Source organism: Bacillus rossius, chromosome 6 (genome assembly GCF_032445375.1).
Source record: "Bacillus rossius redtenbacheri isolate Brsri chromosome 6, Brsri_v3, whole genome shotgun sequence".
NCBI classification, from domain to species: Eukaryota; Metazoa; Arthropoda; class Insecta; order Phasmatodea; family Bacillidae; genus Bacillus; species Bacillus rossius.
The window spans coordinates 2,732,536-2,756,545 of record NC_086334.1 but is presented as its reverse complement, the minus strand read 5'-3'; the positions used below and the strand labels follow the sequence as shown (position 1 = coordinate 2,756,545).

The 24,010-nt window shown below is 40.1% G+C and overlaps 1 protein-coding gene across 1 annotated transcript in view; it reads left to right on the top strand.

Moving 5' to 3' along the window:
• Positions 1-323: 323 nt before the first annotated feature.
• LOC134533368 (hemicentin-2-like) overlaps positions 324-24,010 on the top strand; it is a 42,195-nt gene continuing 18,508 nt past the window's right edge. Inside the window, exons 1-5 of the mRNA XM_063370888.1 lie at positions 324-346; positions 863-942; positions 14,476-14,625; positions 19,333-19,475; positions 21,761-21,922. Coding sequence (XP_063226958.1) covers positions 324-346; positions 863-942; positions 14,476-14,625; positions 19,333-19,475; positions 21,761-21,922 — 558 coding nt within the window. The remainder of the gene's footprint in view (positions 347-862; positions 943-14,475; positions 14,626-19,332; positions 19,476-21,760; positions 21,923-24,010) is intronic.

Genomic DNA, 24,010 nt, shown 5'->3' with positions numbered 1-24,010 from the left:
AACACCAAGAGCGCCATGCCGCCCCAGTGTTCATGTCAAGAACACTGACAGGCAGGGCGAGCAGAGTCGCGAAGAAACTCCGCCCAAGCTGGACAGTGGGTTAGTAATACTACCGTCCCTGAGCCGCCACAGAACTTGACAGAATCTCTCATAGTGACAGGAAAGTAAGTGCGCTTTAGTTATGATAGTAATAAATGAAGCCCTAAAATTTCCGAGCGTCTAATCCGGTGTACTCAGCCAAATTTTAACGTAAAATATTTTGAAGTTTTAGCTCTTTTGAACTCCTGCCATCTTACAGTCGATGAACAAATCACGGATGTAGAATGCTTATGAAGGGTATAGTTGAGTACGTAAATAACATTTTATGCTTACAAGACTTTAAAAAACGAAGTAAAGCTTAAAATGTGGCTATAATAAATAGGAAATATGGTTTTAAAAAATACTGGATTAATTAATCCCTGAGAATGCGCTATCGTTTGAAAGTGCATTGTAATTAATTTATCAGCGTTATACACAGCAGTGACTCGTGAAAGCGTGATTGGTGCAGAAAACAATTATTAAAAAAAAATTACTACAGGAAATGTCAAAATAGTAACAAAACAAGTTACCTTCCTAAAATATTATAGATTTATACTTAAAATGTAATCACTATTAAAAAAAAGACCTATCACTTGATAAATCTTAATCTGAAGGATTTAAACACAGTTATGATTTGTTATGAACGGGGATAGATAATTATTTCAGAACGAGGTTGTTGTTATCGACATTGAATGGTGTTGGAGCGTGGTTCTACTGGAGACTGTGTTCGGAGAGATGTGGTGGCAGGATGCAGAGCTCGACAGCGCGTGTGGTGTGCTTGCAGGAGCATGGCGTGTGTGGTCCTGGGCCCAGCATCCCGCCTGTGGCTCGTGCTCAGCCTGGCCGGCAGCGCTGCAGTCGCAGGCGAGTAGCTGCACGTCACACTACTCGCCGACAAGCCAGCATCGTGTCACAGAGCAGTCACACTACCCACTTATATTTTATGTGTAGGGACCGGAAAAATTCGCGGATTCAATTACCTCTAGGATAGCCTCCATTATCCTCTGCATTTCTCAAGTAAACACGCGTGTTCATTGGCTACTAAATTGTGAGGCGTCTCCACTGAGTAGCTTGTGATTCGACGCTTCTTTGGTCAATAGTCTCTCATTGGCCCAGAGAGCCCCAGTTAAACTGCGAGCCAATAGCAGAACGAGCAGAATTGTACACATGTTTGAATTTCAGCCTATCACGAAATGAATCCGCGAATTTTTTCGGTCTCTACAAAGTTTAAAAAAATCACGCTTGAATGGAACATCAATTAAATATGTAATTAAGCACCAATTTTGTAAGAAAAATTCAGTATTATCTCTAAAAACGTATTTCATATATGCAAAAATAACTTTTGCCATGTAATGTATAAAGTTACAATATATTTCTTGTAATATTACAAACTATATTTTTTGCAACTGGTTTCCAAATGAATCTTTTTGTAACTTTACAAAAAAAATTCTGTAAATATAAGTAATGTACTTAATTTCAGATGCCTATGCATTATTTAATTTGGGTGAAAAAAGGAGAGTCTCTATAACATATTTCCCCGCTTTTTGCAAATATTTCCTTTTTATTAGGGGAAGAATGATAGATATATTTCTTTTTTTGGATTTCAGGGGAACGTGTCACACACAATTTCTCCCCCCCCCCCCTCCACCCCTTAGTACACCACCCTTAGTTTTAAATCAAAAAAACATTTTAATTGACTCATTAAATAACTCATAATAAATCAATAACTTCAATAACATTACTTTTTCACTGATTTGCAGAGTAGCATCACACATTTGCTGGGAAATTTACGTCATCTCTTTAAAGAACAATATTTCAAAACCAAGTTAATCACAATGAAAACTAGGTTCTAAAAAAAAAAAAAAAACATTTTTTCCGCACTCTTCGGCTTTTTACCCACTCGGGCAGTGAACCTGTGGAAATGTTAATCTCGCACGCAATTAACAGTACATAAAATTAAGCGCACCGGCGGGATACACACAGAAATTGATTCTGCTATGCACAAATAGTCTGACGCACGCTCGTACAACAACCAAGGAACATGGCGAGTTGCTATGTCAAAACCCAGCGGCAAACAGCGATGAGGAATTATTAATAGGTCACTGTAAACATATTGCATGATTTAACATGTTTAGGTTACATGTTCATGCTCAGATTAAGTATTCCTAGACTTGGAAAAGTTCTAAACAATTTACACATTATGTTAGAGAGTTTTGTAGGTGTGCTTTAACACGGCGTGAAAAATATAATTGGAGACAATTAATTACAAACAATCCTATATACAGTTACGTTCATTAATGAATCACTGATTCTGTAATGCCAAAAAAACATGTATACCATCATGACAGTCGTATCATGAAGCCTACTCTATAAATATATATAAAATAGAAGCGTAAGAATGGAGTAACATTTGAAATACAGCTACATTAGTGGAACACGCCTTAGTTATTAAATTAAAGTGTTTGTTGTATTCATCATTTTTCATTGGACCAATTAGGCGCCTTACGAATAACTATGACTATAATTACTAAAACGGCTTATATCTAAAAAATTTGCTGTCTCAAAAATACCATTTATTTGTGTCACAAAAATCTTAGTCGACATGTCAGATATTGTAGTTGTCAACACAACATATGTGGTGGAGTTTAAACTAAGTTTATATTCTCAAGTAGTTTATCGTCAGATACCTTTAGATTTTGTGAAAATTTTGATGAACAGGTGTATACTTTAAAACCCTGTGCATTTAAATTAAAATAAGATATAGTTTATTGGCTACCAAATTTATAAGAATGAATGTTTTATAGGAGGTAGTTTTTAACACTCAGAATTTTTGCGCATTTGAGATCTTAACGTTTATCGACAAGTTTCGATAGCCTGTAAAGTTAACGACAGTACAGTTATAACGATGAATCAAAAATTACGTATGTATGAAGTTTCGTGTCACCAAAGAATGCAATTCCACAACATCAGCCCCTGTTGACGAACTCTTTTATTCTTTATAAAATATGAGGCTCTACTGGATTGCCAACGGAAGACATATTTTACGTTATGCAAAAGGTAGTTACGATGTGTGGCTATGAACTAGTTTTGCAAAAACCTTTTATTTATATTGGAAAATACTTATTTCTAGAAAACAGAGATTACAAAAATCGCGCCATTGTATACGCAACATAACCGAAACAGTGCCGAGTTTTATTCTAACACCATTTACCCCTCCTTTTTTTTTTGTTGTGAACACGAGTACCTTCGCTGAATTATAATTCAATCCCAGTTTTTCTCCCGCACGCCTGCAATGTTCCGACAAGGAAATTAAAACCAAATATCGGCGTGCGGGAATGTGCCACGATAAAAAAAAATACCAGGGCTTTATCATCCGGCGGGCCCATCGCAAAATCCAACGGAAAAAAAATTAATTCGACAGCCACGGAGTAGCGGCAATTGAACACAAATTATGTCTCGCTACTATATACACAAACGAAATTTAATGGATTCCAGCAAGGGCCGGGCAACATGACAGAGCTGAAACAGCAAACTACATTAAGTATCAATATTTTTGCCCACGCGAAATTAAAAGGATAATTAAATGAGGAGATAACAAGAAACACGTGTTTCAGTCAATTTTGTTTTCACTAATGATAAAATGGACAATGCAATACTAATTGTTCAAGCAAAACAGATGGATCTTTATGAGCACTGTTTCTTTTACGAAATGTGGTCCAAAGGATAAAGTTGTTTGCTTCCAAAATATAAATGATAAATTCGATTTATTTATTTCATTCATCTGATTAATTCCTAGATATCATTATTAACATAACTTGAAAATGGTATATAATACTTAGTGCTGTTATTTTTAAGTAATAATTAAAACTTATTTGGCAGCAGAAAAGCTAAATCATAAGGACAGTGTTCAAAGGGAAAACCTAAATTGTAATGAACAGAAAACGGGTATGTTGTTTTTAAGTATATTTAACATCAAGCAAAATAAAAGATGCCTGTTTTATGACTAAAAGTAGTCTTATGAAAATGGGCGTAAGCAAGGAGATGGAAAGTATTTTTAAACACTATTTGCAATTACACCTGACCATTGTAATTATAAACTCTAACATACTCTCGACAGAATTTTAAGCGTTAGTAATATATCTTACAACTGAAAAATGCCACAACACAAAATATAAAAATTCACAAGCACCTACGTAAAAATTCTTTTATTTGAGTTTGACGTCTCTTTGACGAGATGCAGGCTGTGCTAACGCGCAACTCCACAGAAAAAGGCCGATGGGAAGCACAAAGGAGCCACCCCAGTGGTACTGCAGTGATGGAGAAACACGGGAAACCCAAGTCAGGATCTACGCATCGGCACGCTAACTAGTGTCCTCCGGAATTCAATCCACACCAAAGTTGATCTTTCTAAACATGAAGCTAAAAATACATTTATGACAAAAATACAAGATATAATATTTTCACGCTTTTGTTGCTTGGAATATTTTATCTTTTGTGTACACAGGAAAGTTCACAAGCTGATGGAAATTGTTTTTTTTTATATTTTATTAAAATTCTTTTGTGATTCACTGATCTTGATTTAGGAAATCGTACATTATTTTTCTCCTTGTGCTCTTGGTTATTCCTGCCAATATTTTGTTGGTTTCTAAAAGTTTTTTTCTGATCATTAATGGCAATGCTTATGTTGGTTTTCTCCGTGTGCTCCTGGTTATTCCTGGCGAGACTTCTGCTGATGTTCCCCGAGTGATTCTGGTTATTTCTGAGAAATAAATCTCTGCGTGATTTTTTTTTTACTTAATTAGTCATGGAACTTTATTAGAATTATATTTAATTAGAGAATTTCTGATACCAATTCAGCACTTACAATAATTTTATCAGGTAGAATTTTAAACAAAAAATAAACATGACTCAGTCAAATAATATGCCTTAAGACGACTAAGAATCACTACACTGCAAGACGAACTTCCTTCTCCTTGGTGTCTAGCGAAACCCCTTTTCTCTTGCAATCATGATTAAGCATCCCGCATCCACATAAAAAAATAATATTTACCTCAACAGAGCATGTGGCGCCTACTTTTATAGGAATCGGGACTACTTGCAACAAGTTATTTGTACGAGATAAATTACTGGAGCTATTGTAGCCAGTTGAAGTTTTGTAGTTTCATAGTCCTGTTGCCTCGTAGCTTTGTAACCTCGTAGCCATGTAGCCTCGTAGCTTCGTAGCCTCTAGTCGCGTAGCTAGTTGGAGCCTCGTAGACCCGTAGTCTCATAATCCTGTTGCCTCGTAGTACAGTGTACTGCGTTACACAGGCTCTCTTTTTATAACTAGCTCAAGGTCGCAAAGGGATTGTCAAGAGAGCTGTAGTACATTAATCAACGTGATGCAGGCGTATATGTGCTTCAAGACTACTTTCCTACCCAATGAATACGCAAAAAAAAATGTGAGTATATCAATCACTAGAGACCGGAAAAATTCGCGGATTCATTTCGTGATAGGCTGAAATTAAAACATGTGTACAATTCTGCTGGATATGATATTGGCTCGCAGTTTAACTGGAGCACTCTGGGCCAGTGAGAGACTATCGACCAAATAATCGTCGAATCACAAGCTACCCAGTGGAGACGCCTCACAATTTAGTACACAATGAACACGCGTGTTTACTTGAGAAATGCAGAGGATAATGGAAGCTATCCTAGAGGTCATTGAATCTGCGAATTTTTCCGGTCCCTACCAATCACACACACTTTAAAGCACATAGACATTTATAATCTTGCCTTATGAAAAAAATCCTATCACTTTTTGACGGTGTCTCTGCTCATGATTCAAATAAAACGCTACAGTCAAATCGCCCCGTATGGGTACGATTGAATTCTGTGACGACTGGGAGATATTTCTGACAGAATATATTTTCACAAAGCACGTACTTGAGAAACCCCGCCCCCTCTCTTCCCTTCAGCGTTTTGATGGAACACGGGAGAAAGTAGCGGGCATGGTAACGAAGTCAATGGAAAATATGGAAATGTTTGGAATATCGTAGGAAAAAACATGCCATTCGCCAGCGAACAGACAGGGAAAGTGAAAAATCTGAATGTCAATTCGGAAGGATAAAACAAAAGTTCACTCCTTTATCTATTTTCTGTTATGCTCTTCTCCACCACACGGGAATTTCATTTTATCCACTTTACTGACAAACGAGCTGAACTGAGAAGAAACGAGAATTCAGTAAAATTTTATATATATATATATATATTTAAGTACTTAACATGTAAATTTCTTTTGATGGCCGAGTTCTTCCAAGAGGGAGTAAGGTAAATATTTTTTTTATTTCAATTCTTTTCCACATTAATAATTTTAATTACATTGATTTCACAAAATTAAAAATTGAACCCCTGAAGTAAAAACTGCCAAAATATTTTTCTTGGTTTTTTCTTAATTATGTTACTTTAAAGCAAGAAGATTAAGCTAATTCTGAAAATTCCTTTTAGTAAGATAGAAATATTTTCAAATTCCCAGCTGGTTTATTAAAAGAAAAAGAGAGTAAGTAGTTCTTGTAATATTTGACCATCAAATATTTCTTGAAAATTTTTAATTACGTACTTGCGTGCGAAATTAGACCAATTATTACTAACCTTTAGATACAGGAAAATTTCGCGGATTCATTTCGTGATAGGCTGAAATTCAAACATGTGTACAATTCTGCTGGTTCTGCTATTGACTCGCAGTTTAACTGGAGCTCTCTGGGCCAATGAGAGACTATCGACCAAAGAAGCGTCGAATCACAAGCTACCCAGTGGAGACGCCACACAATTTAGTACCCAATGAACACGCGTGTTTTCTTGAGAAATGCAGAGGATAATGGAGGCTATCCTAGAGGTCATTCAATCCGCGAATTTTTCCTGTCCCTATCTATAATATATATTCAAATCAGCCATGTTCAATTCACGAGTAAAAAAAGGGGGGGTTGTCTGTAAAGTGGGTTTATGGACGATAATTTTACGTGATAACGTCATAAGAAAACATTGATGAAAAGTTGCATTTTTTTTTTAATTTTCAAATATTATTTACAGATTTTCCAATTTTTATTTAAATCATTTGTTTAAATATAATCGCGAACAATTAGTTAAAAAGCCAACCTCAACCTGTTTGTTATTATGGAAGATTTTCTCGCACGGTGGATCGCCGGTTCTTTCACGCTCGGCTCAGGCGGAACGCGACAATGAGTCATGCTTTTTTTCGTGCGTGCAGCCGGCGTTCATCGATATATAAAACGTTATCACGTCAAAAAGAATTTTTTTCGATGGATCATGGTCTTGTGACGCGTTTCAAATTATCAACGGCTCAGCCACGCATACGGGAGTAACGTATAGCTGGAGACCGGAAACATTCGCGGATTCATTCGGCGATAAGCTAGAAGTCAAATACATATACCTTTTATATGATTCAAATACATATACCTTTTAGATGATTTTGCTATTGGCTTACTGTTCATCTGGACGAATCTCAACCAATTATAAACCTCCAACCAAAGAAGGATCGAATCACAGACAAACCAGCTGAGACGACTTACAAGTCAGCAGCCAATGAACTGGCGTTATTTGGCCGAGTGCACAGGGAAATGTGCAGTCTATCCTGAAGGCCATTGACACCGCGAATTTTTCCGGTCTCTACGTATAGCTCTCGCGAGCGCTGCCTGGTGGCCAGACACGAGGTAGTAGATGGAGCTCGCCGCAGCCATGGTCCACGTCTTCCCTGACGTGGAGGGGGGGGGGGGGCGGAGGGAACGAGGGCTGGAAGGAAGTGGCCTAATTCCATTCGACAGGCTCCGGGCCGGTGGCCATTACGCGATTGCCCATGTCGTGGAAGCCTGGGAGCGGGGGTAGAGGGGGGGGGGGGGGGCAGTGGCAAAGTGCTGCGGGATGAGCTGTTGAATTGCGTGCGAAGTGCCGGTCAGTTCGAAGGAAAGGGAAGGGAGGGAGAGAGGTTGGAACTACCAGCCTTTATCGCCCCGCCTCATGGGAAACCTTCATTCTGCAGGGCTGAAGGGTAACTGTTACTAATTCCAGTGCTTAAGGGAAAGATGGGTTAACACACCAAACCTCTTATCCCAACCCCCTTCCAAAAAAAACTGTATTCGAGTGGAGGCATTAAAATTTCGAAAGGTTGGTTTACGTTACACTTGACCTAATAGTCTTGAGTACATATCAGATGACGTCGTTTGGTCGCTGGTTGAATGATCCCTCATTGGGAAGGAATTTCGCTAAAAGATTTCGAGACTGGAATAAAGTTAAAACACTGCAGCATCGCCTGTGTTTCGTGATTGGGTGAGATTTTCTCCCAGGTACATATTGATTGCAACAATACCAATCACGGTGATTCAGTGCGGAAGCAAACGCGTCCCGAGTGGCTCGGTCAAATAAGACAACGCCTTCTCTCTTAGACGGCCGCCAATCACAAGGGGGAAAAAAACCACAGGTGCGGGTATATCTTGTTGCAGTCTAATAAGTGTTCGGATAGTTTCGCGAAAAATGCCTGCCCCTAATGATCCCTCATGGGGATATATTTCGCTATGGACTGGAATGATTATAAGGAGAACTTTTAGCTTTGTTTTGGTTGACACACGACGTGTCTTTACTGGAGAGTAGGCACGGTGGTTCGACTCCAGCACTGGGAGTGACTCAGTGAACGAGCACAAAGGAATAGGAACTCTCTATATTCTTGGAGACATAAAACATTATACCAGGAATTTACTATTACTTTTATCACATGACCACGGTCACTAAAAACATGCAAACGTATAAAATCCTGAAACATCAATAAAAGTGTAAGGCTGAACTAAGCGCAAAACAGTCCAAAATTAAAAATTGCATTATCACTACGGTTGAAGACAATTAGCATACAAGAATTACTAGAATGGGTAAAAGGCACTTAGTTCCAGATTAGAGGAAAAATATATAGCATTTAAGTTACAGTAATAAATTTGTTTTTGGTGAGGACCCCATGAATTAGAAGTTTTATCAACAACATTTTATGTGATGTAACGTCAAAAAGTAATGTCTTCAATTAAAAATTGCGACTGTTACAACGTTGATTTGACAAGATAACGAGGGAAACTGAGCCAATGCGACACTTCGAACACTTGACTGCGCGAATGAATCGAGATAGTGACGGAAAGGCAGCCAATGAATATTCGCATTGACATCTAGTATATAGATTTTTTTCAATCCACACTGCCAAGTCTAAATCCAAAGGAAATTTCCAGCAATTTAGAGCTTAAATAAGGAAACAGAATTCCTTTCATCCGTTAAATTAACCTGAAACATTAAAAATACATACATACTATGGCACTAGGTATATGTTCGGGTATTTGTTTGTGCCTAAACTATTTATATATGGATGTAAATACTTCATACAAACAAACAACCTTATTAAGCTGATTTAACATTTAAGATTTAACAGTAAATATTTCATCACAAAATAATTTCATTTAAATTCGCTTTGAATAAATGTAACTATTAATTTATTAAGTCCCTTCAGTGTCACTAATGCTGCGCTATGTCTTGATTTTGAAATTATATAAAAGATTAAATTAATTTGAATGCCAGCCTTCTAGTGTATTTTTTAAGTTACCATTTATCTTTATATGACTATATAAAATAACAAAAAGTATTACAGGATAGTTTTTCTTTTATAAAATGCTAATTTTTAATACATACAGGTTGTGTATGTCCAGTGATGTTCACGAAAGTAACATAGACGGATGAATCAAACTTATCTAACATGTTTTAGAGATTTCTGTCCCTAAAGAAGTATAACTTCTATTCGCAAGTACTTACGTTTGCGCATGCACGTAAGAAGCCCAAAGCTAAAACAAGTTTACTTCCGCAACGCCCCTAAAGAAGTATAACTTCAAAAACTATAAAAACTTTACATTTTCTGCCCTTATGCAACTTTTAACAGCTTCTTCCCCAGTTTCTATTCCCTGCTGAATAAACACATTCAATGCAGATAAAGTACTTGTGCGTAGGCGAGAAATAAACACTCAACCTACTGCTGAAAAAATTTCACGCATAAAAACATCGTATAACACATTCAGGTCGCGAACCAGAATTCATAAAATGGTTATTCCTTTCCACTGGAATGGTATCACTCTGAAAGAGGAGCTCTTTCGGGCCTTAGAGGTCAAGGAGCTCAAGGGTGATAAAGACGAATCTTTCATGAGCACAGAACATAACATAGTCTTTACGAGCTCTGCATCAAAATACATCGCAATATATCGTGCGTAGAGACAAGATAATTTCTCAGGTTGAAAAAATTGATAGCAGTATAGAGATATTTAAATTCAGAACGTCAGTGTTTTACAAAACACTATAAATTCATTTATCATTGGATAATATTGTTCCTTAGTGACCAGTTGTTTTCAAGGAACTCACGTTGACGTTATTCGAGATGTGTTCAAAATATATTGTGAATGAATATTATAGCAGCAACTGCTGATGCTACATCTACTTAAAAAAATAAGCTATAGTCTGATCTATTGAGATGTCAGTGTCAAGTTATAACTAGAGCCCGGAAAAATTCGCGGATTCATGTTATATATATATAAAAAGTTAAATAGAATATTTTAAGAAAGTTATTCACTGAAACGCCACGTTATATAAAACAGACTAGGTACGTGAAACAACATTGCCAATTTGACGAAGCAAGGGTCAATAATTATAACCCGAACTCTAACAATATATTTTTAGTTTTTACTACCTCGGAGCGCAAATTTTTTAGAAGTGCCATCCTCTTAAGTATATTAAAACTTGATGTGAATAACGGTGTGCATCAAAACTCTTTTTTCATACTTCCTTAATTTCAAATATGGGTAAACCTAAATAAATTGAAACTCGTAAACTGATTATTTGGTACCAAGTCAGCTGGATCACAATATTTTCTTATTCACGGGAACTTGAAAATCTGTTTTACGAGTATGAACTTGTGCATTTATAATAATTATAATCGAGTGTTTCCGTATCCAGAAGCGTCACTATTGAGGAGAAGTTAAACCCAATAAAAAAAATTGGTTGTCTGTAAAGTCTGTTTACGGACGATAGTTTAACGTTACAACTACATAACAAAGCATTGATGAAATTATTGCATACTTTTATGAATAAAATTGAATAATTTTTATTGAATTATCACTATTTTGTATGGATACAAAGAAGGAGTGAAATGAAATCTACAATTTAATTGATAAATTTACTTTTATTTGCACTCATTAATACAAATATGTTTATTACTTTAACGAACAGATTATTTTAACTATAACTTTTATATATGTTTGCTATTTAAATTCTTCCAATCTGTGTTATTCTGTTAAGGATAGGACGATGATAGGAAAAGTAGGAAACGAATGGGAGTGTTTCAAGTTTAATGTGCCTCGAAAAAATCAAATCGATGGTTGTTCCAATCGAGTGGAAGAGAGATAGATGCGGCGCAAGCGTACAATGAGCGTAACGGGACATAGCGTAACGGGAGAATGTGTGTAACGGGACACTTTTTCGTGCGTGCAGCCGGCGTTCATCGATTTATTAGACGTTGTAACGTCAATAACTAAATTCTCATCGAGCAAGACTGTGGCACAGGACTGTGGAAGCTTGTTACAAGGTTAATGACCACGCATAGATGAAGCTGGGAATTCGTGAAGGGATTAGAGCAGCTTCTTCATCACCAGAGTTATCCGACAATGCGAGCAGGAAGCAGATTGTAGGATCTGGTCACTTTCCGGAGTAGAGTTCTTTTTTCCCCGAGCTGGACGTGTGTTATCGGGCCGGGGAAAGTCTAGGCCGGCGCTCGGACGACGAGAAATGTACTCAGGTTCTTTCGGACCCTATTCTGCTTCTGGATGCAACTGCCTTATCGCCGTCCGCGCGCTCAATCAGTCCCGCGGCTTTCCTCTGCTTTCTTCACTCTCTATCTCTCTTCGCGACCCAGATAACTCTCTTTGTATCCCCTCTCTCGTTTCCCCCGTCTTGCTGGCCCCTGGGGGGAACTGCTGTGTGTGCCTTTGCTCGGATTTGTCTGCCGGCGACGATAGCAAGGAGGGGGGGAGGGGAAATCCTTCGCCTGGCCGGATACCCCCCTCCATGGAAGATTCTCTTCTGCGTGACTCGGCGACCCGAAAATTGTCCAAAATAGCTCACCTCTCGGACCACGGAGCCCATCTTCACCGGAAAGAAAATTCCTTCTTCTTCCTCGAACTCGGCGTGTTCTGAGCTCTGTTTGAATTTCGTAACATATCTCCAGGTTACGGCGACGACATCTAAGTGTCCCAGCGAAGTTGCGACATTTTTCCCCCCCAAAAATGGTGCATATAATACAACTGCATGTGTGCTTAAAACTGTGCGCAATTAGTTCGTCGCTAATCTTCCGCAATGGGATGATATATAACGTTTATAATTTGGCCTTCAAATTTCCGTACGATGAGGAAAAGAGTATTGTATTCTAGCACAGGTGATAACAAATAATCAGTTTAAGAGTTTTATTGCATGTAGTTTTACCCATTTATAAAATTAAGCGAGTATGAGAAATTATAGGATATCTAATAAAAGTTAAGAGTATACTTTGAGTTTTAATTCACGCATGAAGTCTTAAAAGATTTAAGAGGATGAAACTAAATTTCTGTACGCGAATCGCACGTAGTTTCCGATCCCGCCGCTAGAATTAGTTTCCGGAGCAGCTACGTTGACTATAGAATCGTTCGATTTGCAGAGAAAATTTTAAAACAATATAAAGAAACGGCTCCGATAAAATGCGAAAAAGATTTGAAAAAATACTAAACTCCGTTTTGCCTGATTTTCGAAAAGTAATTTTTTTTTAAATACTGCCAATCTTGTAAAAATTGACGAAACAGTTAATATTATGAAGTGTTTGCTTTAGTAATGCAAGCGCTTAGCAACCATAAAGATCCTGCATTTTTTTCATTTAAATAATTTCGAAATTACTTAGCAAAAATTTTAATGTTTAGATGATAAAATTGATTGATAAAAATGAGTATTGGCGTTCAATGAAATGAAATAGCCATTCTTTACAGAAAAATAATATTTTATTCAAGAAACAACTTAACTATTTCAATGATAAGTATTACAAAATTTCTGTTAAAGCAAGTATATGTTTTCAAACAAAAATTATGTTTGAAGAAACGTAAGTTTTAAATTATTGCCTGCCCTTTGACGTCATTAATTGCTACCATGGCTCACAAGTGTCACGAAACACAGTCCGCCTGTTTTTTTTCTCCTGAAACGCGGTAATAGTTTCGGTTTAGCGTGGAGCATTCCGCTCGTACACAGAAAACATGTTTTGTTTGTGTTCTTTTACAAAAGATTCCATTGGAAACCAGTTACCAAGAAATAATTTGTAATACTGCAAGAAAAATATTTCAAATTTTTATAAAATATTACTATGGTTGTTTTGGTAAGTATGAAATAGGTTTTTGGAAACGCGCTGAATTTATAGTCGCGTTTACGTAGTTGGTTAAATATTGATTTGGGTTTAAAACAATCATAATGTTTTGAAACCATTGGAAGGATAATCGTATATTCAATAATTTAACTTCATTTTATTATGCTTGTTAATGTGCGAAGTTAATACTGGAAAGCTACTCAGGGAACGGACTACAAATAACTTTAAATAGTTATTGGAGGCACTGGGACTACACAAAGCTTAAATGCCCGGGCAAGAATCCGAACCCAGTGGAAATGGAAAAAAAAATTAAGCTATATTGCTTCTTTAGTTTTAGTTATGAAAATAAATTATGAGAATTAATTATTACGATGCGCGCTCAGCATACGAACAAAAAAATTTCCATTATTTTATGTGCTCTTTTAAATCTTTCGTAATTTATATAGAATACTTGGTCTTATCATTAAAAGAATTTATTTTTAATGTGAATATTAGTGATATAAATTGTGTTGATAAACCTTTTCAAGTGCATTTATATAAGTGAGGCAGAGACCTGAAAAATTCGCGGACTCATCTCGTGACATGCTACAATTCAAATAATTATACCTTAATGCTGCTTCTGCAATTGGTTCACTGTTAATCTGGAGTAATGAGTGCCAATTAGAGACCCTCACTCATAGATGTGTCGAATCTCAGGCCACCCAGTCGAGACTACTCACAAGTCAGCAGCCAATGTACAGGTGGCATTTGCCAGAGTGTGTAGAGGATAGTGGAGTCTATCCTGGAGTTCATTGAACCCGCGAATTTTCCCGGTCTCTAAAGTGAGGTCATGTTCCCGTATGTATAATTTATTACGTTACTATTTAATAAAGGGTTGCAGCGGTAGATGTGCAAGTGTGCAGGCTGTACACCGGTGCGCAGACACCTGCTAGCCGGGCGTGGCGGTGTTGCAGACGACGCCAGCGCGCCGCAGGGGGGCAACCACTCGTCGCTGCTGCAGGCGGACGCGGGCGCCTACCTGCGCGAGCTGGCCGGCTACTGGCCCTTCAACGACTCCCTCCAGCTGTCCCGCTTCGAGGAGTTCGACCACACGCACTTCGACGGTGAGTGAGGCGCCGGGTGGACTCCGCGCTCCCCCACGCACCCGGGCCCGTCAGCTGTGGGGCTCGCGATCCCACACGTCTTTCCTTGAAGGATCCCCACTGGCCCAGAGGCCTTCAGATAAGCCGTGTCCCAATCACTAGAGACCGGAAAAATTCGCGGTTTCAATGGCCTTCAGGATAGACTGCACATTTCCCTGTACACTCGGCCAAATAACGCCAGTTCATTGGCTGCTGACTTGTAAGTCGTCTCAGCTGGTTTGTCTGTGATTCGATCCTTCTTTGGTTGGAGGTTATTTAATTGGTTGAGATTCGTCCAGATTAACAGTAAGCCAATAGCAAAATCGTCTAAAAGGTATATGTATATGACTTCTAGCTTATCGCCGAATGAATCCGCGAATTTTTCCGGTCTCTATCGGTTAGTATCCCAGTTGATAGGCCTCACCAGACAGTAACCAATGAGCATGTGGCATTTGCCCGAGTATGTAGGGAATCGTGGAGTCTATCCCAGAGGTCACTGAAACCGCGAATTTTTCCAGTCCCTACCCATAGGTCTTTCGTTCAAGGATTCCCATTGGCCCAGAGGCCTTCAGATAAGCCGTGTCCCAATCACTGGAGCAGCAAATACAAGGCAAACGTATTTGGATTACAGTCTGTCGCAAAGTGAATCCTCAAGTTTTTCAGATCCCTACACGTGCAAAAAAAAAATACATTTTCTATGTATAAAGTTTGAAACATCTCTGGTCTTCAGTGCTCAGCGAAATGGCACACGTGATCGCTTTTATTTTCGTTACAAATATTGCATTAGTTTCTGCATTTATTTTCACTAAATAAATAAAATAAAAAAATATATAAAATGATTACTTGTCGTCCAGGGAGTGTCAAATAACATAATATAATTACCAAAGTCATTAAAATATATATTATATTGCAGTATAGTCTGTGATGAACCTGTCGGTCAAATTATGACTCATTCTCTATATAAACAAAAAATGGTAATTTCAGAACTATTTTTTTCCTTGATATGAGGCCACTCATGATTGATATATTAGGCCACTCATGATTTATATATGAGGCCACTCATTTCTAGAGACCGGAGAAAGTCGCGGTTTTGTTTCGTGATACGCTAACATTTGAATAATTATACCTTTGTGCTTCTTTTGCCATTGGTTCGCTGTTAATCTAGAGGATTCTTGGCCAATTGAAGATCCTTAATCGAAGAACGATCGAATCACATTTCAGACGCCCCACATGTCAGTAGCCAATGAACAGGCGATGCTCGCTCAAGCAAGAAGAGGATCGTGTGGTCTATCCTAGAGGTCATTGAACACGCGATATTTTTCCAGTCTCTACTCATTGCTTTGTAACCCGTACTGGGTGGCGGGACGAAAACCAACAATTTGGATCAATTGTTCAAAATAATAATTTTAGCGGAAACAGAAGAATGAAAGGCCTGGATGACGTCCCTGCAGGAACCTCCAGGAGGTCTGCTGCTGGCGACGAGGAGACACACCAGACGTCCCTCGGCTCTGACGGCTGGACCACCTCGGCGAGGGGAAGGGAGGGAGCGAACAAAGTATTCAGGGAAGTAAAATAGAGAGCAGGGCTCGCCCGAACTTCTAAACCCTCGCTTAGTCTCTTCCCCCGCGTCGAAGCCTTCCCTCTTTATTCCGCCCTTTATCTGAGCTCCCAGACGCCGCGTCTCCACGTGCCACGTCTCGAGTCTGGGTTGTCGTGGAGGCAATCACCGGCGAGGGAGATGAGGCGAGCGGGGTCACTTTCCCTGCAGCCGCTTCTCACGAGGAAGTATCATGCACCGTTATTAGAACTTTGCCTCCGTTTTTGCGACAAAATCTCCTACGTGTTCTTTAAAACAGGGACGTGTTTCAGATTGCTAATATTACCCTTTTTACTTATGTTTAACATTTAATATTTTTACTAACATTCAAAAACATATAACATCTTCGCCATTAGACTGAAGCAAAATGACATTTTTTCCCCGTGTTAATCATTTATGGTCGGATGTATTGGTCTTGCCGTTCACTTGGTCGGCTTGCGAAAATTATACCTACGCGTTAGGCATTGGAGGTTTCCATGTTGCCAAATCAATAAGCGATTAATTTTTCATTTCCTATGAACGGCATTCTGAAATAGGATTTTCAAGGCTATATCTAGAGACCGGAAAAATTCGCGGATTCATTTCGTGATAGGCTGAAATTCAAACATGTGTACAATTCTGCTGGTTCTGCTATTGGCTCGCAGTTCAACTGGAGCTCTCTGGGCCAATGAGAGACTATCCACCAAAGAAGCGTCGAATCACAAGCTACCCAGTGGAGACGCCTCACAGTTTAGTACCCAATGAACACGCGTGTTTACTTGAGAAATGCAGAGAATAATGGAGGCTATCCTAGAGGTCATTGAATCCACGAATTGTTCCGGTCCCTACATACGTATTGGTAGATCGCAGTGGTTGTTGGCACGCACTCGCGCGAATCAGGAAGCGGTCGGAGAATCAGTTCGTACTTCGGTCAAATGGGGCGAGGCGGTAGGTCGCAGTTCTCACGCCGTCAGACTTCACCCGGTCTACCTCCCCTCGTACCCTCGACACGACATCGGCGGCCGACCCCGCGGGCGTGATTAACTCGCCTGCCCCGAGCTCTGCTGATGACAGCGCGGGGGACGCATGGGCCGTCAGATCGCGTGGCGTCCACAAATCTCTCTCCCCTCCCCCTCCCCCCCCCCACCCGCGGGGGGATGTCAGGAGGAAACAAGCCCCGGATGGCCCATCAACAACGGGCACAGCTTCCCGTGGAAATGTAGGGACCACGGTGTGTGTTGGAAGTTCTTTCTCTCTCCAAAAGAAATTCCTATGTCCGAACTAAAGCAGCGAATCCCTTAATGAACTGCCATCGAGCCCTGCCACTGTGGACGTCAGTCGACCGCGAAGAAGGACTTAACTCTGTCGGAGGTCGCTCTCCGCAGCCACGGAGCTGTCCGCTCCAAATTAACACGCAACACAACACAAGGACAGTGATACTGAATACCATGACATTAAAAAACATTCATTTATTGTGAATATTGGTGTTTATAAACTTCGTCAACTGTATTTATATAAATGAGGTTTTTTTAAGGTGTGTATTATTTATTTGCGTTATAAATTGAGAATTATTACATTATTATTTGATAAATAATATTAAATTTTAAATTTAAACAATCTTCAAATATATTGATTGATTTTCATTATTAATTCAACTTTATCGCGATAATTTTACTCAACTAAATAACATTTATAATAATATTGAAGACTGGGTATTAATTTTTTTAATTTATACTTTACCAACGGTATTTTTTTTATATCTCTTAATTATTTGCACTCAATGTTAAAGTTATTTTCACGATGCCAAGTAAGTTTAACTTATGACGCGCGTACCTAAGTACACGCAACATATATATTTTAAATTATTTCCTTTGAGCCTGCGGAATGTCGAGGCACTTTGTGGGGATTGTCACGTGTCCCTGGACGCATAAGGCATGAGCCGACACCCCAATGTTTTCCTCCGATTTTTCACACACCAACATGGCGGACATTCGCTTATATTTCTGTACTTAACTATCAAATTGCTGCTCCTGTTTGCTTTTATTAGCTACTGTAGTTATGTAAGCTGTTCGGAAGAAAATTAGCTCAAAATATTACTGGTTAATATGTTTATATACATATTAGAAGTCCAAAACGAACCTTCATGACATCATTGGCGGATCCAGAACCCTGAATAATTTCTGATTTTCCCAATCAAAGTTTTGCAAAATTTCAAAAGTATTATTTTACCGCAGTGCTATTAATAATAATAGGAACGTTTTTGAACCAGAAATCAAATGCGCACGACTAAAAAATAAGAACGACAAAATTATTGTTCAGCATCCAATCCTCTGTTAAATAGAGCAGCAAGACAATTAACAGCATTCTAAACTTTCTGTTCAGGTATTTCAATTGTAAATCAAATAAAATTTAATAGACCAAATTAATTTGAACCCTCCGTGAGCCTCATTATTAGAGACCAGAAAATTTCGCGGAATCAATCGGCGATAAGCTAGAATTCAAATACATATACCTTTTAGATGATTTTGCTATTGGCTTACTGTTCATCTGGACGAATCTCAACCAATTATAAACCTCCAACCAAAGAAGGATCGAATCACAGACAAACCAGCTGAGACGACTTACAAGTCAGCAGCCAATGAACTGGCGTTATTTGGCCGAGTGTACAGGGAAATGTGCAGTCTATCCAGAAGGCCATTGAAACCGCAAATTTTTCCGGTCTCTACTCATTATTAGAGACTGAAAAAAATCGCGTGTTCATTGACCTCTAGGATAGACTACACGATCCTCTTCATGCTTGAGCGATCATCGCCTGTTCATTGGCTACTGACATGTGGGGGGCGTCTGTAATGTGATTCTATCGTTCTTCGATTGAGGATCTTCAATTGGCCAAGAATCCTCTATATTAACAGCGAACCAATAGCAAAAGAAGCACAAAGGAATAATTATTGAAATGTTAGCGTATCACGAAACAAAACCGCGAATTTTTGCGGTCTCTACTCATTATGGTACCGCCCTTGCATGACACGAATGTAACGCAATGTGTGTACGTTTGTTCTTCGGCGGAACTGGGTGCACTGGGTGCGTGAGAGCTGAGCTGTGGTTGGCTGCAGACCCGCGCGAGGCCAGCACGCCCGGCCCACCGCCGGGGGGCCGCGACCCGGTGTTCGACAACGACCTGGTGACCAACGTGACGGCGCAGCTGGGCGGCGCGGCCTTCCTGCGCTGCCGCGTGCGCCACCTGGGCGAGCGACCGGTGAGACCTCCCTCCCTCTCACCCTCCTTCCCTGTCACCCTCCCTCTCCCTCCCTCTCCCTCCCTCTCTCCCTCCCTCCCTCTCTCCCTCCCTCCCTCCCTCTCTCCCTCCCTCTCTCCCTCCCTCTCTCCCTCTATTCCTCCCTCTATACATCCCTCTCTCCATACCTCCCTCCCTCTAACCCTCCCTCTCTCCCTCCCTCTCTCCCTCCCTCCCCGTGCCAGCGTGTTGGCCTGCATAGCGGAAAACTTCAACTTTTCACTGAACATAGTTTTACATAACTTCGCCTCCCCACCTCCTCCACCAAGTGAAGGGCTTTTTAATACCATCCCCCCCCCCAGGTCATACGACCATGGTTAAAGCTATTTCCATACCGTTCCCTTAATTGCTTTCCAGTTTCGTATAATAAGCTTCATACAACAAATAATTTTTTAAGTTATTGAATAACCGTTATCATTTCCAATGTTATCTATAAGTTATGCTGGTAGTGAATCATCGATTAAAATTTTAAAATTATTAGCCTATTTTCCTAAGCAAAACAACTTAGTACTACCTATCTCGAAGAAAGAAAAAAAGAATTTCATGTATGTAAAAATAACCATATTCTTGTGACGACCAAAGTTACAATATCTTTTTCTTATTGTAGTATTACAAACTATATGTTGGCAACTGGCTTCCAAGTGACAAGCAGGGATGTAGCAGAGTAGCTGCAGCTGAGAGGGGAAGGGACTGGAGGCACGCCAGCAACGCGGTTATTAAGACCGCCGGCAGCAGTTTTTCTCGAGCGGACCGCGGGACGCCGGGACAAGGAATGTGCGATGCCTCCGTCGCCCGGGGAGTTATTGGACATCACGTCCGGGAAGAAAAAAAAAACAATCTGGCTGTGATTTTTCAAAACTTCAAACCTCCAACGTCAAAACTACCTATTGAAGATAGTTTTTTTTATTATTTTTACCTCATTAGTTTAGTTCAATGGACTTATTTACGTGACGCGTTTAAGGCATAAATGGTTACAAAGTAGCTACACGTAAATCGATAGTCAAAATTGAACAAGTACAACAAAGTTAACTTTTGAGGCCGGGCCCCATCAGAGTCCCAACTCCCACTGCAAGCATAAGCTCTTGTTACCTTCCACAAGGTAAACACTGGCCCAGGTGGGGCCTAACCTGCATATAAAATTCAATTACCAAATACAAAGGGACAAAACCTATACTGAAAATGTAAGGTGGCAGAACATTGACCAAAAACATAAAATTAGTTCCAACGTTTATTGTTAGTCTTTAACACATCTCATAAATAACTTCCTGAACAAAAATAGTTATATCTGTGATGACTAGTTAGTCCAAACAAATGTTATAATTTACACACAACAAATACTATATCTAACTTTATAGTTTTCTTTGGTATAAGCTCTAGACTAGAAAATATGTCAGTTTATTCCTACCCGCTAACATGAAAGGTAATTGTCTTCATGTCCTTAAATTTTTGTGTAGAATCTTAATTTAACGTCTCCTGACCATACACGGTCTCACTTTAAACAAAAATATAATATAAAAATAGCCTTATAAGTAGAGACCGGAAAAATTCGCGGATTCATTTCACGACAGCCTGGTATTCAAATAGTTATACCTCAGTGCTGCCTCTGCTATCGGCTCACAACTCACCTGGACGACTCTGGGCCGGTGAGAAACACTCAACCGTAGCTGTACCGAATCATGAGCCGCTACGTCGGGACACCTCCACAATACAGCAGCCAATGAGAGGGTGACATTTGACCGAGTGTACGCAGAACTATAAAGTTAATCCTAGAGGTCATTGAACCCGCGAATCTTGCATGTCTCTACTTATAAGTAGGGACCGGAAAAATTTGCGTTTTCAATGAGCTCTAGGATAGACTCGATGACCCTCTATGAACTTGTCCAGATTACACCTGCTGATTGGCTACTAACTCGTGACACGTGTTAACTGGGAAGGTTGTGATTCGATACTTCTTTTGTCGAACGTTTTCCATTGGTCCAGAGTCCTTCAGATAAACTGTGGCCCAATCACTGAAGCAGCAAGGAAGGGAAATGTATTTGGATTCTACCCTATCGCGAAATGAACCCGCGAATTTTTCAGGTCTCTACTTATATGATACTAAGTAATACTTGGTATTATATCTATAAAAAAAAAAGTAGTGCATGTATGCAAAAATAACCGTAGTGGTTTATATTGTACACAGTTGCAATATGTCTCTCGTAGTGTTAAGAACCACGTCTCTCCCTCAGTTGTGTGTGTGGGGGCAGGTGTCCTGGGTGCGGCGCCGCGACTGGCACATCCTCACCTCGGGCGCGCTCACCTACACCAGCGACGAGCGCTTCCAGGTGGCGCACTCGCCCGGCGGCGACGACTGGACGCTGCACGTCAAGTACGTGCAGAAGAGGGACAACGGCACGTACGAGTGCCAGGTGAGCACTTGTCTCCCCCCAGTTCCCCCGCGCGTGCTCCGCTGTGCTTCCCCTCCTCGCCACACCTCAAGCAGCCGCGTCCTTGGCCGAATGTTACACCGGCCGTTTTCGGTCGACGTTGGAAGTCGCCGTCATCAGGGAGCAGTCACCTACTGATGATGGCGACTGCAATGTCGACCGAAACGAATTCGGAGACACGGCTACAACCCAGAAGTCAAGCTACTTCAGACAATGACCGTGAAAGCCTGCGTTCATTATTGCAAGCTGAATTGTTTAACAGTGTTTGCAAAACACGCGGGAAAATAAATTTTTTAAAAATATTTTATTTATTTAAACGTACATAATACACAATTACAGATTAGGTTTTTTTTTTGTAATAGTAGAATTAGATGTCATACCTTTGAAGTGGTCCTTGGCGAAGAGTGGCAAGATCTGGCTGGCAATTTTGAGTGATGATTGCGCACGGCAACGTTAGTTAGGTTAGACAAAATTAATTAAATTAATAGATGCCACAAATAATTTCCCCTTAGTAATTTAAGTTTATGCTGGCTGGCAGCCTGGCGGGAAACGATGAAAGACGCCCCCCGAAAAAAAAACCAGCACCGTCCGCACTCAATGCGGACAGCAATGTCCGAGTACCCGCCTCTTTCTGCCACGAGCAACTATTCTTCCCGAACTATGCCTCTGTTTCCCGTGACCAAACTGCTTGCTTCAAGCACGATTATTTCACCCCGCATGGAAGAGCCCAGGGTTTTACCTGTGCCTGTGCAGGTTTTACTTGGGCCCAACTTATCTAGTTGTAGTCAAGAGTTACCTAATATTGAGGGGAGTCATGGCACCAATCGCTGCAATGGCTGGCCAATCCCCGAGCAAAGCACATGATGCATGCTACCTCACCTGCATGGATAAAAACCTCCTTGGTTTGGCGTATAGGCTTCGGCTTGAGAGGCACTTGGAGTCTTCCCTACCAAGACCCCTCCCAAACACACTTAGTTCTATTATCTTTGAAAGATTTGTGCAATGGAAGTGCACGACTTGATGTAGGCTTTTGGACATACGCCATTGCATAGCACATGTATGTCTGCAGAAGAAAACTACAAAAAAACACAAATGACAAAAAACACAAATTAAGCAAAAATTGCTGTTGTCAGGATTTAACGCCACACAATATTCCACAACAGGAATATCGTCAACAAACAAGGAAAAACAAAGAAAAATGGACTAACAGAACGAAAAAACCCCCACAAATGATGACAGCACAAAAATTCCGAACCCAAAAAAATTCAACACAACAGTTGAAACGAGACAAAAAACACAGCAAAACGAAAAGACGAAACAAACACAATAGTTTTCCAAAAAAAACAAAAAACAAAAAGAGAAACGAAAAAAAACCCACAAATTATGACAGCACAAAAAATATTGAACCCAAAAATTTCAGCACAACAGTCAAAACGAGACAAAAACACGACCAAACGAAAAGACGAAACAAACACAACAGTTTTCTAAAACAGAAACAAGTGACGTTTCGGGAACTGCTATCTGCTCCCGTCCTCAGGCAGAGACGCACATGGTACGAAAACACAGGCGCGACTGAGTAGGGGCTGGAAAAATGAGGGTATTTATTTCTACAGACCTACATGTACTTAGCATGGCGTATGTCCAAAAGCCTACATCAAGTCATACACTCCCATTTCACAAATCTTTCAAAGATAAGACCTGGAACATATGTCAGGTCCCGAGACGTCACAACTGCTTGACTCAGCAAGACTGCAGTGTTCGTCTGTGCCAATGTAGTTGTGGTGTCCAGAATATGTCTTTCGTTTCCTTCCTGGGATCGTCTTCCCATCGCTGTGTTTTCCTTGTGTTGTCCAGATTATCTGTTTTGTACCATCGTTTTTGACGTGACAACGTCTAATAAATCGATGAACGCCGGCTGCACGCACAAAAAAGTGTCCCGTTACGCACATTGTTCCGTTACGCGGTGTCCCGTTACGCGGTGTCCCGTTACGCTCATTGTACGCTGCGCCGCATCTATCTCTCTTCCACTCGATTGGAACAACCATCGATTTGACTTTTTCGAGGCACATT